Source organism: Bacillus rossius, chromosome 1 (assembly GCF_032445375.1).
Source record: "Bacillus rossius redtenbacheri isolate Brsri chromosome 1, Brsri_v3, whole genome shotgun sequence".
In the NCBI taxonomy this organism is placed as follows: domain Eukaryota; kingdom Metazoa; phylum Arthropoda; class Insecta; order Phasmatodea; family Bacillidae; genus Bacillus; species Bacillus rossius.
The window spans coordinates 356190620-356206040 of NC_086330.1; the positions used below are offsets into that span (position 1 = coordinate 356190620).

A 15421-nucleotide genomic window follows, 5' to 3' on the forward strand; every position below is an offset into this window, starting at 1 on the left:
AACTGGCCTTAAATTGCTAGTTTTTTAAAGCTTTTACAAACTATTTCCCCCTCCCCCATGTGTAAGGGGGGGTCTGGGGGTCTTCCCCAGGAATTTTAAAACAAAACTGGCCTTAAATTGTTATTTTTTTAAGCTTTTTCAGACTATTTTCATCACAAATCACAAAATAATTGCTGGCATTCTCTATTTACCATAAAAAAATTCATTTCTAATTACTTAAATTAATAGCCAAACCATTTTTAAAATAGATAGCATGTACACGCAACTCAAGAGTATGCCTATTTTTAATTGATTGAGTGTTCTGCCCGATCTTTTATTATTGATATTTTTATTTCAAAATGGGGTGGCTAAATACTGGGTTCGACAGTTCTGGAGTGGCTTATGCCACCCCTTGCAACCCCTGAATCACGCCTATGGACCTGTGCGAATACTGGTTTTTCAATGTGAAGTAAATATTGAATCAAATGTTAAAAAAAAATGTTTTTCGAAGTCAAATCAAATCACGAATATTTTTGTCAGTAAAGCTATATTAGAATTTAATTATTGGAGAAAAAAACCTTAAGAAATAAAGTAAAAAAAAATAAAATAAATATTTTTATAAGTACAGGTAATGTATTTTAAAAAAGAATTATCTTATAGTATTATTACATATCATCCCTGCTTAAAAGCATCCAACTGAAACCTTACATTTTATGAAGTACCTAATTAATTTTACTTTTGAACAACTTAAAAAAACATTTAATATAATATGGTGAGGACAACAATTTTATCTTTTAGACAGTAAGAAAAATATTTGTTTATTTCACTTAAATTCATGTTCATTTGTTTATTAAAATAAAATTAATTTACATATTAATTTTGTGTCGAAGGGAAGACAAAGATTGTGGTGCTGCCAGGCGTAAATGTTAGGCTAGCGGTGTTAATGAACCTTCGCATCCCATTCAAAGCTTCGCAATACTTTTGAAGATTCAAATGAAATGAACAGAAATTTTCTTGCGAAGTCTAATCGAAAATCAAAAAGCGATTTGATTTGATGAGCATACTCGAAGCTTCACTCAGGCCTACTGAGCAGAGCAGTTGTTGCCATGCAGCCAACCTGAATGGGTTCGGGTCATGATGCACTCTGTAATCCATCTCTGGAATTAAAGATGGTACCCTCCTTGCAGATGACACTACCACTATAGCCCCGCTGAGGCCTAACATAATTTCAAAAGACTATTTTAAAGCATATATTCCTTAATTATTTAAGTATTTATTTAGTAAAAAAATCTTGAGGGTGGTGGCTTGGAATCATTTTGAGGGACACGGACCATGATGAGGTAGGAAAGCGTAGACCTTAGCCACTAGGTTAAGAGGTCAGTCGGGAAATACTTAAATACTACCTACACCTACTGTAGATGACATATCGTTACCATAATTCTGACATGGCATGTGCAGCTAAAAAGAATTTTTGACATCATTAGATACTGTAGTGTGAGACAATATCCTACCACATGTATTACTCTCAGAGATGTAACGAGACTAGTTTCCACCTAGTGCAATAGCTCATGCCTGTCTAAGTTTTCTTTATATATGTGGTAGCTAAACCTAGTGCCTCGTTCTTCAATTCTTCTCCATTCATTGTTTCAAACCGAGCGTCATTGAAGAAACCAAATAAACTATTCATGTTTTAAATGGCTTGAAACCTTGGCCTTAGCTAATTGAGAATCTGATTAATTATTTGTATAATCAACCCTTTGAGGACTTTTTCTTCTGCGAATTCATAGCTTTCATCTTCGCCCTCATCATCAAACTTCTTCAAATTCTTCTTCAAATTCTTCCTCCCCTGTATTTCTTTATAATCAGAATCTAGGCTAAGCTTTGCCTCTACATATTTCTTTTGCTTCCTCTGATTGCATTAATGTAACTGTTTGACCTTTCTGATTCTAATTCAGAGTTCAGGCGGTTTATAAGTTTTGCTGATTGATCGATAGTGATGTCATCTCTTTGAACACACATTCATTGGTACAAATTCATATGATAATTGTAAAGTAAACTTCATAAAGAAATTAATAATAACATACACCTTTTAATTACAATTTCTACCGCTGACCAAAGTTGACCACAACTTCCTTAATTTCATTGTTCACACTCATGTTATTTTTTTTAAATACTCAAATACTTTCAATACAATCTTAAGCTTTCGCCCTCGTAGCCTACCAATGTATTTTCTTTTCAGTGTTTCACCCTCGATAGTTTAAATTTATATAATCACAATAGGAGCAGAAAATAAAATCGCATATGTGAATAAATAACCCCTCAAAAGTGTAATTGTAACAAGTCACCGGACACATCCACTTCTCTAAACACATGGCTGTGTTTCCTCTTGCGAAGCCCTTTTGGAGCAAGCCTCTTACAGTGCAATCTTGCGCTGATAATATAAGTCTTCACAGTTATAGATACAGAAAACTGTAGGAGCAATTGAGATGGTGTTGCTTTTAAAAACAAATTCCATTCATTGTGAACATCTTTCACGGTTTCGACTCCCATTTAACTTTAACAGCAAAAAGCTTTGCTGCTGATCAACTTTTTTAATGCGTCAGTTTCTGAGGAAATGCTTTCTAGAATTTAAACAAAATTACATTACTAAAACATGGAGCTTTTTTTTTTTTTCAGATTTATCCGGTGGCATATAAAACATGAATTTACTGACAAAAAATAATCTGAATTAAATACACCTTTAGGTTAATTTTGCTTTGATGTGATTCATTTTAGAATACTTCAAAATAGTTACCAGTAAGAAAGTTACTTTTTTTTTTTTAATTTTTCAGTTTCTTAAAATGTTTTAAGTATGCAAAAAACATATATCTCCTGATCCATATTTCGATGTTATGCGATTTGCAGAAATGCTTTGTCCAAAAAATACAATTTTTATTTGTACAATGTATGGCAACAGCGCACAAAGTAACTGGAACAGTGCTAATGGCAGTCGGCGTGTGTTAGAGAGAGAGAGAGAGAGAGCACCAATAACTTCCACAATGCAATGTAAGAGTGGGGTGCTTTATAGTTCTCTCCAGAGAGACAGAAACAAAACTATGACCTTGAACAGAGCCTTTAAAGGGCAAGACGTAACTAATAATTATCTAACATAAAACCACTAAAAATATTGGGGCTTGGGGAAAGCACAACAAATCTCATGTTTTATTCTTTACGAGAAAATTAGATTACATTTATTACTGCAGCATTTAAATTTTATCGGATAGGTGTGATTCAGTTTAAATGATATCCAAAAGTTGTTTGTTTATTCTTGAAATTTATTTGCTCAGGTGAAAGAGTTGTGTGAACAGGTTCACTAAGAATAACAAAGTGTTTGAATTGATTTTGGTGACATAAAATTATTAAAATTAATGAAAACTTAATACTACTCATATTTGTGGGCTCAATATTCTCGAGAGTAAAATTTTAATAGGTTATAAATACTATTTATTTATCAGATTAAAATAAATTGTTACCGAATGTCGTCTAATATGTAGGTACTTAGATAAATACAGTTTATTGTAAGGTAAGTGCTGCAAAAGTGTAACAGATTGTTTCTGATATTCAGATAAATACAATTTATGGTAAGATAAGTGATGGAAAATTGTGACAGAACATAGTCTTATATTCAGATAAATACAAGTTATGTTAAGGTTAGTAATGGAAAATTGTTACATAACATAGTCTTATATTCAGATCAGTATGGTTTATGGTGAGGCTAGTACTGGAAAATGTTAAGAGAACATAGGTTTAAATTAATGATAAGGCTAGCGATGAAAAATTGAAACAGAAAATAGTCATGTACTTGGAAAAATACGGATTATGGAAAAGATTACCCTCTTTTATCACATAATCGTCGCACCCATATTTTAGGGCGTCAAAATTTGGATTAAAAAAACCTCTCGCGTAAACGTCGCATGATGTTTTTGGTCCCGCTTATAGATACCGAGCGCTTTGTGTAGGTATCTTTTCCATATAAAACAAGGTATTTTAAAGTATAAATATAATATTTATTCAGAAATTACCACGTACTTATTTAAATAACGGAAATACGAATCTGTTTGATGTGTAAATTTTCTTTTAAAGACTTTTTAAACGTTATAACTTTCATTGTTTGTCTGCGTCGCCGCGGTGTACCGCTTAGAAAAATGTAACCAGCGCTCGTTGGCTCGTTGCAATCATTACTTTTTAGTTATGTTGCTTCCCATATAGAGCGCGCACACGTTGTCGAATATCGATATCTCGCCGATTGCATGCAACGCGCGCTCTCTATCCGGTACCGAGTTAACTGCATTTGATATCCCGCACACTCGTGGTGTTAAATACGGTAGCTAGGCGTTCGTCCGGCTTGCATTTGGATCACAGATTTTATTTTTCTATTTAAAGTTTTAGAAAGGTTTTTTTTTGCATGACTTATTAAATTCAATTGTTTGGCGTGCTCTTTTATACTTCACTTTGTAAATAAACGTACTTTCCATGAATGTGTTTTGTTTTTATGAATACTTTATCCAACAAAAAATATTTTTTTTCCGCATAATCGTCGCACCCCTACTTTTCAAAGTTGTTTTTAGAATAAAATGTGCGACGATTATGCGAGAAAACACGGTAGTGCTGGGAAACAAGTGTGTGAACACGTCTTTTCCTGGCAGGACTCTTGGCTGTACCACTTGACCGTGGTGTCCGGTGGAGGCCCCAACGCAGGCACGCAGTACGAGCAGTTGGTGCAGAAGCTCATGGAGACAGATGGGGATCCAAGTAAGTCTTTAAAGTGGTAGTTTCCTAAATAATCTTGCTTCCTTAATTTTTGTTTTTGCTCATTATTTTAAATAATTTCTTAATATATATATATTGTTAATAAAATATTTTTATAAATTCAATAAGTATTTATTTAATTTTTTTTTTTTTTTTTAGAAATTGAATGGCCAATTTTTGTGTCAAGCCTAGCATGAACTAAGAACATGTAATCGTGTTTCATACAGTTTTAAAATTAATCGTTTTTGTGCGGCCTTTCTCGTGTATTGCTACATTTTTTGTATATCATTCCTAAATAAATAAAAAAAATTGTTTTCATACAATCTTACATAACTGAGTTATCAAGGTTTTGTATTGATTTATGAATGATACACAAAAAATTAAGGCTACACACAAACAATTATTTTAAAGCTGTAAACAACATGAGTACATGCTCTTAGTTCAAGCTAAATACGTATTAAATTTATGAAATACTTAATAAACTATTAACAAATGTTGTATTATGAATTTATTTAAAAATAATTTTAAAAAAATATGAATTTATGGAAGCAAAATAATTTAGGATACTACTCACTTAACCGTCCATTTCTTGGGCATGTCCTTGTTTCCTTGGTGTACAGTTGAATTTGCTTGACTTACAATTGCTTTGTGGAAGTACTTTAAAGTTGGTCTGTACTGAACAGTTTGTCATGAATGAATACCTTGTTTTATAAAATAAGAAAATATATCAGCGATATTAAACTTAAATTTTTAAGCTGTGTACACCCACTTCACTGACGAAACTTGTTAATATGCTCCAAGACGTGTTACAATGCGTTAGCAGAAAAAGTGGTGTTTGTTTTTAAACGGAATAAATAATCCCTCACCTTGATGCAAAGTAGTATGTGTGACATGTTGAACACTTAGTAACATGCACCTGATGAAATTCTGATATATCATATTTTCATTGAACATGTTACAACATGGTTCGAGAACTCACGACACAATCTAACAACATGCCAGAGCAACATGAACACTTCAAAATAATATGATCTGATTGCTCGTTTTATGACCAGTAAACATGTATGTATACAGGATGTACACAGTCTTTTTTTTTTACTGCACATGTCGTAGAAGCTAAAAGTACATTAGGTGTTATCACAAATTTAGGTGCACAGTTGAATACCTCAGGTGTAAAAAGTGATGATGAACATTTTTGTGAATTTTGGTCACAGATAAGTTGATGCTGTGGATATCACTTAGAACTAATTTTTTACTAAAGCTTTCTTTTTTGTATTTATCCACAAATGTTTATACTCTAAACTTAACATCAGAAAACCATAAATAATGTACACATCTCATGATCAACACTTGAAATGGGATTTTCATTCTTTTCAGTATATCCGTTATTTCCTTATTTAGTTATTTTTTCTATTTTTGTACTATGACTTGATTGCTATCTACATACATCAAGTATTGTACCACTGGTTTCACCAAACGTCGTCGCTGTTGTTGTTGTTGCAGACTGTGTGCTGTGGAGACACCCGCACCTCCTGCACAGCAAGGAAAGCATCGCGTCGCCCCTCACTACTCTCTCCTCCGAAGCTGTGCAGGCCGAGGCTGTCAAACTGTTCAAGGTCAGGCACGAGCCTTTCCCGTTCATAGACCTGTCTGTGCTCCCGTTCTTACATCCCTTGACGGTCACAGCCTTGGGCGGGCCTGTGTACCTACAGTCGAGCTCGGTGATTTTCAAGGGCCAGGTATCATAGTTGAAACTTATCTGAGGGCCAGACGATATGATTTAATAATAAATATCCAAAAGCAATATTTTTTTTTTTAAATTTTGTGCTATCCTGTAATATGAACAAAAAAAATTGAACGAATCTTATCAGTGACTTAGAATTCTTTAAAATAACTCAGAGCGTAATAAATATATGAAAATTGTATTTTCCACTACCGTATTTAATTTTCCATGGCTCGCAGATTTTATGTCGATTTTTGTTTAATAAAATGTACTGCAATCCGTATGCAAAAATTTCCATTTTTGGTAAAAAAAAAAACAACTAACATTGCATTCTATATGCTTAAATAACTAGCCTGTTTTGGTTTGTAATAAATATGTCATGAGTAAAAATTCCTTTTTTTAATTAAAATATCTCAGCAGTGAAATGAAATTAGCCTAAAAATAAAGCCACACAATATTGTCTTTATACATTAAATGAATAGTGAATAAATATCATTTATTACATATTTGTGGCAGAACAAGAAATACAAGGGAGGTATCAAGTTAAAATTTAAGAAATATCTCTTAAATAATAGTAATGATGAAAAAAAAATCAACATAGCGAGTAAGACCAAACCGTATTACCTTCTTTATTGAGAGAATACTCTTAGAGAGAACCAGCCTTAAATGATACCTTCTTGCCTGAGATAGAGATGGAGAGAACTAGGCTTCAGTTAATCTGGTTTTTTTTTAATTTGAATTGAATATAAAATTATTCTCAAAAAAATAAAACATTTGATGAAAAATAAGTAAAATTAAAATACATTTAAATCCAAATTTAAGATTTATTTTGACTCATGAAAAGCATCTGTATTTACTATGTTTCAGAAAATAAATTATGAACAAATGTTTTTGTATTCATACTATGACACTGTTGGTACATTATTTTTCTGAATGAGTTCCAATTGATGTATCTATCAGTGATGCATAATATATTAAAAAAATTGTGCGCAGTGTGTCCACCACAACAGAGGTGAAACTTCTTGATTTTTATGTATAGAGATAAATTATTTTCATTTTCGATTAAACTATCCATATAAAAATTAAAGATAATTATAAACTCAATTGGGAAAATCAATAACTATTTTCCACACAAATAAATAAATTGTAAATTCTTTAAATTAAATAAAAGAAAAAGGCATTGTCAATCATCAGCCGTCTGCGTCATTTCTACCTCTCCCCTGCCGTCTCCCCTTCCGGTCTTTACCACTAGCATACAACATGCTACGCTGCGTACCTATCCCTTCTCCTTCGCTGTCTTCCCATTCGACCACTCGTGCATGCGTTAAGAGTGGTTGTCGCCGCTAACGCTCTCTCAGGTTCCCCCACGACGTACCTAACTGTTCCCCTCGTGACATCGGAATTTTTGTAACGCTAGAAAAAAATTGTTGTTCCCGCAGTAAAGAAGTTTCACTTCAAAAATTGGAAGTGTTGAATTGTGTTACAGCATTGCTCATAAATCAAACCAAAGCAGATAGTAGAAAGTTAATCACGCTAAATGCTACCGTTTTTGTTACGTTGAGGCAGTGTAGGTAAATCAGATTAAGTACATAAATAAATATTACCGTAAACATCATACACTGCTGTAATGGTGGATCTTTTTAGTTTCACGGGGACATGCGGAATGAACAGAAACAAGGTGTGATTCCGTCTGAATATAATTGCTCCATATTTATTTAACCCTTTCCTGCCTGGTGGGACTTGTGAGTCTTACAATGTTTGAAGCCCCATAGAAATAGTGTGGGCATGTTTTAAACCGCATGCTGCCTGTCGGGACCTCCGGGTTCCTGCATAGCTCCGCTCTGCCAGTTGTTGAAGAAGTTTGATTGACAGCCGAGAGGTTGCAGCACTAATACGGCAGCGCTGCACCAGTCTGGAGCACCCTTTTTTTTTTGTTCGTTGAGCTGGACATATGATAAATGCATGTCAGGACTTAAAAAAAAGTCCCATCATTAAAAAATATATAGTAAATATAAATAAAAAAAATTTGGAAAAAAATTATGGTCTCCTTTTATGCCTACTTAAATATAAAAAATGAAATAAAAATTACAAAATTCAATTTTTTTTACATTTCTAGGCAGGAAAGGGTTAGGAGACTTGTAGCAAATGTCGGATGACTGGGAGAACGCCCATGATGCACTGTCTGCCCGCAGTCGTGCCAGCTGTTCATCTCGGTGGCGCTGGACAGCGCGGGCATCGACTACCACGTGGTGCTGGCGCAGAACGCGCTGCAGCAGTGCCTGGACGCTCCCGAGCTCCAGGCCGAGCTGATGTGCGCGCTCGTGAAGCAGACGTCCCGGCACACCCAGCACAAGATCGGTGTGCAGGTAAACAGGGCCGTCTCCAAGTTTAAGCACTCACGTGTAAGTGTGCTTCCTCGCTTTATCGCCTTGAACCCTTTTCCACCTTCCGTGTAGTCTTTTTTGTACACGACGATTTCTGGTTTTGTTTGTTTTCCTTGCGGTGACCCGTCCAAAGGTAAATATGAGGAGTTAGGAGAGAAGATGGGTCCCATTTTCCCCAGAATGTTCTAAATGAATCCCCATAGAGTTTTCTTATTAGTTCACCATAAGTTATCTCTTCACTATATATCATCACGATCCTTCTATGGCCAACCACCAAAAACATTCTAGAGGAAAAAAAAAAATACTACGGACTCATCTTTGTCAAAAACTCCTCGATTGCTGTACTTCATTACTTTAAGTTCAGAATGAAGAACTTTCATTCGTGCTCATTATAGGTTGTTTATTAGACTGATGAACAAAAAAAACTTGTTTATAGGTCTACATGTTAAACTTGACCATTGAGTTTTTCTTTTAATACTTCTCAGAAACACTAAATTATTCGGTCTGGATTTGTTTGTTTTTCATGGTAATGAACACGATAAGATGGATTTTTTTAATTAGTCAACTAATATAAATTCCAAAATTCTTTGAAGCACACTTTCATTTTTCGATTGCTCACAATAAATATTTTTTAATTAAATAATTTTTTAAAATTTCTTTTAAATATTTTCAATTTTTTTTTTTTTTTCGGTGAAATGAGATTTCATTCTGTTGAAGTTAATCATGAAAAAAAATTAGTATTTATCTTTGGATGGAACTGCCGTTTACTTAGTTTTTGCCTAAGTTTTATTTACTTTCTTTTTTATTATTAGTATTTTAGTTGTAAGTACTAACTTAATTAAGTTTACTGTGATTATGAATTTTTTTTTTTACTTTGTTAAATTTTAGATTTTTTAACGTTTACAATTCTTTCATTACTAATATCTGAATTGTTTAATGTTTTCCCAAGACCTTAGGAACATTTTCTGAAGAATACACTATCTTTGTAACCAATGTTACTATTTATTTGTCTTGCCAAATCTAAAATTTATTTAATGACAACATTTCATATATTTCCTTGATATTATTATTATTTTTTTATATAGCCATACATGTGCACATCTATTTTATCTAAAACACTTTTCATTATTCCATATACATAAGTGTAGCCAAAGAGGAGACGTCTGTTCCACGTACACACCAGAAATACAGCAACTCAAATATTTTTTCACCTTAGGTCACGTCCTCTAGTCAGTGTCCATTATTAGATCCACATGCAATGCAGTTCACTCTAGTGAAGTTAGCTGATCCATCATTATTCACACCCCACCTATTAGGCTAGACACAGTTAGCTGTGTAATCTTCCTAACTAGCACATGGAATTGAAGCATGCAGACCATTAGAATAGCTCCTTAAATATATATATATTTTTTTTGTTACATGCTAAATGTTTCACTTTTTGGAATAGATGCAAAGACAAATAGTAGATGTTTTATTGAAATAATAGGGAAATGATAGTAAATTTGAGCATGACAACCAGACTGAATTACTCTGAAGGTAACTTTCCACTCCTTAGTAGCTGCATTCTGAGTGAAATATTTGATCAGTGAAAAATTATTACTTAAGTCCTTTGTTCAGATAGCTAGCCTTCCTACGAAATGATATCACTTGGGAACTGTTGTGATAATTGTTTAAGTGAAATATCTTGACTTATGTTCTATCAACCTATTGGGACACCATTCCTGAATTGTTACTCATAATTATTCAACATTAAACTTTGAACTGGTAGCATCCACTACTGTTTTAGATGCACTATTGCAAACCAGTTTTTTTTTTCTTGCTAAACTTAGTATTTAATATTGTGCAGTTTAATAGTTAAAATTAACTGAATATCCTTTTGTTAATGTGTAATATCTTTAGCACAATCATTCATAATCAAGAATATTGAAAAACGCATTAATTACATAATTTTAAAAAAAGTGTGTGCGAGGCCATCACATGCATTAGAAGTAAAATTTCACAGATAAGAGGGATAAGAAAATTTTTAGGATAATCTAACATTTGAAACAAATATATTCATGCATTGAAAATATACCTTTATTTACTAGTGTCTCTCCATGAATTCAATGGAATATAAGAATGAATTAATGAGTTTATGATAGCCAAAATATTATTCATAGTCCTATTGGAAATGTCCATACAAATGATCACAATTATAAAGCTAACACCGGATTCAACCTCAGAGTGGAGAGTTTAGAGTTACGAATTATGAGATGCAAAATTATGCAAACATGCAAAAGTTATTCAAATGTATGCAAAAGTATGAGAAGTATATAAACTTTCACAAAAGTATTGGAAAGTATTGGAAATCATTTGCTGCTGCTGCCATCTGTAACCAGGTGTTAAAGAATTTTCAATTCAAAATTTTTTTTAAACCCTGTGCAATTAAAAAATATTCGTTATGTACGTTACACACGTTAACTCCGGTATATATACTCTAATCCGTTATCCCATGATTCTGATATTATTCTACCGGCTTTAAAAATGATTCACTTAAAAAATGGTGAAGTGACCTTTCATCTCATAAGAAAATTATTAACCTACAACAAACAAACAGATAACAAAAACTACTATTATTTTTTAATAATTGCCCTTTCTTAATAAGTTTGCATTTATTCACCTAAAGTTGTGTACAAGAACATTTATCGTTATTAAGAATGTACCTCAGTGTTGTTGAGTTTCATCAGCACTTACGCATCATCAGTGTAAGAAAGTCAAGTTAGAAAGTTCACAGTTTTTGAAACCATAGCAAAAAGTGTTGCCTTAAATCTGCATATTCGCATGGTGGTAAATAGAAGTATTTATTAACAGTTTACGTTTGAATTACTTAATAAATATTAAAGATATTATAGCCTGCTTACTTTTTAAGAAAGATGATCCATCCCATATAAAAAGCACATTATAAGCTAGTGAAAAACTGAAAACACATTATCGGCTGACCTCAAACGATTCCGTCGCAAAATCATTGGTCGAAACACTACCACATGATGTTGTTTGTCAAGTGTCACCGCTTTGGTTCATGACTTCCGCCATTCTCTTCAGAACAGTGTTTTCTCCCACGTCGCCCTGTCGCTAGCACAGGAGCAGCGGCAACGGAAGGCAGAGGGTCTGTTGACTTTTTCTTTGTTGTTGGTCTCGATGTTTTTTTTTTGTTTTTGCCCCTGTTGAACACTCCCCAACCCCCTCCCCCAAACCTGCAGCAGCTTCTTTGCATACCCTGCGCTAGCACACAGAGCACATGCCACTGCCACGCACTCTCGCATGCTGGTGTTGTTTACCCGCTACCTGTAGGTGTGTGTGTGTGTGTTTTTTCTTTTTGTATTGTTCGTGGTTCACCAGCTGCTAGCAGACTGTAGATGCGTGTACAAGTGTTGGCACTACTGGTTGCTGTTGGAGGGGAAAACAGTAGGCATGTCCGAATATCGGAATTTTTTTTTGGTTTGAACTGATTGTGAACACAAATATCAAAATATTCTCTAACACAAATATTGAATTTGAATTTTAATCTTCTGTCTTACACGCCATGTTGATTTTTTTGCTTTATATTTTTTTTTTCCATTTGTTAATTTTTATTTAAAGGCTATTTGTAAAATTCTATCTCAATCCTCCCTTGCAATTTTTTTTTTGCCACAAATATTTTCAACTGATATTCACTTAATGTAATATCATGGGTGTAAAAGGTCATGCAAGTGATGTAATTTTAATTATGAATACTTGAACAAGACTTGAAAACAGAAAAAAATTGTAAGGAAGAAATAATTTAATGTTTTAGAAATAGCCCTTGAATAAAACTAGTACCAAAAATAAAAGAAAAAAAAATTAACATTGTGTGTGAGACCTGAAAATTATTGTTTCAGCATTTTTTAAAGACACATACATAGTTTTAAAATCATCATGTAACAAATACTTGTAGACTTGTACATAGCATTTCATGTAAATGGTTATAAATACTACGCGTGCTATTCCAAGACATTCAGGAAAGGTAGTGAATAAGCACTACCTTGTTGGGATACAACCGTAACCTAACTTGCAGGCCGTATTCCAGGACGTGCCCAATCCCAATCCCTGTTAGATAATGAAACAGCATCTGTTTTAATAAACTATGCCCTGCATGAGGCTAGAAACTGATACAGTAGAACCCTGTTATAATGTTCCTGCATATAATGTTTTCCTGCTTATAATGTCATATTTTTAAAGTCCCACTATTTCCCCCATAAGGACAATGTATTTCTTTCCTGCATATAACGTTCATAAATAGTGTAATTTCCTGCTTATAATGTTTGCTTTCTAACATTCAATAAATGGGGAAAAAATGTTTTAAAACCAAATTATTCCAACACTTACGATAAAAAGTTTCCTTTATGTATGTTTATGTTTACAATCACTGCCATACAATACATGAAGTTTGTTAAAATACAATTTTATGCAATATACTGAAGGTACACAATGTTCATAGTTACATGTCAGTTGGCACCCTTAGTCAACTCTTCTCTTCCTTGCCATTCCAGTGGGTATTCAGATGCACGTACATAGTCCTACGATATTTAAGTTGCCAACAATTAAGCGAGGGCATAACTAAAAGTGTTTTCTATTGCTTACAAATAATTTTTTTTTTCATTCATACGTAGGAATCCCAAAATTAAACATTTTCAGGTGGCATAGGAGAAGACGTTCTCACTCTTAATGTTGTCATCATGAATCGTGAGATAATTTTACAAAGAATGTGGCAGTGTATCTTTGAAGACAAACAAAATTTAACCAGGGAACAAGACGAAGTTGAAAAATTGTTGGCTTGTTTCAGAAAATTCATGTATCAAGTATACTATCTTTGGTTTTAACATTAAAGTTGTTTACATAGCTTGGTGAGTCCATTGGTACAAAGCTCAAACATTGTTAAGTGCTAAATTGAGATTTCCTGCTTATAACGTTTTCCTGCTTATAATGTTTTTTTCTTGTGCTCCCTTGAAAAACATTATAACAGGGTTCTACTGTATTTCAATTCATTCTAGCAGATGTTTGGCAACCATCAATACATTTGCTATGCAAAAAAATCCTACAGATAGCAGCACTATCGCGTGCATTGTATGGTTTAATTTTAATTTTCTCAAGTACTTATAAAGTTACGACTATTTGTTTTTATGACCATTAAAGTTTACAAAATGTACTCCAGGATAGTTTCGCTAGTATAAAGTTTCATTTGGCACACCAACACGCTTGGTACGTCCCCCGATGATCACAAAAATGACTATATACGAGTTAATTGCGCCATACGTGTCCACCATCAGACAAAATCACTGAAAAAGTGAGCTAAGCGCATGTGTGGAATTTGGGCAACAGGTTGACACTAAACTAATTTTTGTGTCTTGGAATACGGCCTTAAAGTCTTACCACAATATATAAAAACTATGCTATCAAATTTTTGAGAAATTTTTTGCAATGGTCGCAAACGGCGTATTGTTATCTTCCCGTGTTTTCTAACTATCAAAAAATATCTGGATAACAGATTGTCCCCCCAGTATGAACTTAAGCAGTTCTGCTCTTCAATGTGCACTAAAGGTAGTTATATCAGGCACATTAATGTATTTAAACTTGAATGTATGTATACATTTATACTGTACAACAATTACTTTTAACCTCAGTTTTATGTTGCACAAGGTGATAGGCAAAGGTTTTACTACACTTAAAACAGAAAAGAAACAACTATTTGTTATTTATGTTTAAGTATTCGAAATTAAATCAAATACAAATAAATTATTCATTGTGATATTTGAAATTTCGAGTATTCACACATGCCTAGAAAACAATAATTGTTATGATAAATGCGGAACACAAAGTATATATACCTTAAATATTTTTTTGGTTTACATTATATGCATTGAATATTTATGTTAATTATCCAGAACCACTTTTCTCTTTTACCTTCTGTAAAAAAAAAAAAAAATACAGATAATTATTTGTAGCTAACTCTGGTCTGGTAGTTAGTCATTTTGGGGGAAAAAAACTGTTAAGAATTTCATCCTATTAAAAAGATAGCCTTGCTCAGAGGGAAATTATGAAATAGAATCATACAAAGTTGTTCTTATTTTATCAACATATGTTTTGATACCGTGTTTTCTCGCATAATTGTCGCAGATTTTATTCTAAAATCAAGTTTGAAAAGTAGGGGTGCGACCATTGTGCGGAAAAAATTTTTTTGTTAGGTAAAGTTATTCATAAAAACAAATCCCGTTCATGGAAAGTACGTTTATTTAAAAAAAGGCGGAGTATACAGGAGCACGCCAAACAATCTATATTAATAATTCCTTAAACAAAAACCTTTCTTCAACTTTAAATATAAAAACCAAAACTCTAACGCGAACGCGTGAACTAACGTGTCGTAGTGTACACACTTGCCACGAAAGAATGCGGGCTATCAAATGTAGTTAACTCGGCACCTGACAGAGAGCGCGCGTGTTGGATCCAATCGGCGAGATATCGATATTCGACTACGTGCGCGCGCTCTATATCG

At 33.4% G+C, this 15421-nt stretch overlaps 1 protein-coding gene across 6 annotated transcripts in view; it reads left to right on the forward strand.

Annotated features, from left to right (window-relative positions):
• LOC134528267 (uncharacterized protein CG43867) overlaps positions 1-15421 on the forward strand; it is a 553493-nt gene that overhangs the window by 509475 nt on the left and 28597 nt on the right. For 3 of the 6 annotated variants that reach the window (XM_063361743.1, XM_063361747.1, XM_063361744.1), the window contains exons 15-17: positions 4665-4770; positions 6271-6383; positions 8683-8892. In XM_063361743.1, the coding sequence (XP_063217813.1) occupies positions 4665-4770; positions 6271-6383; positions 8683-8892 (429 nt within the window). The remainder of the gene's footprint in view (positions 1-4664; positions 4771-6270; positions 6384-8682; positions 8893-15421) is intronic. The other 3 variants (XM_063361745.1, XM_063361746.1, XM_063361748.1) reach the window with 1 other exon arrangement.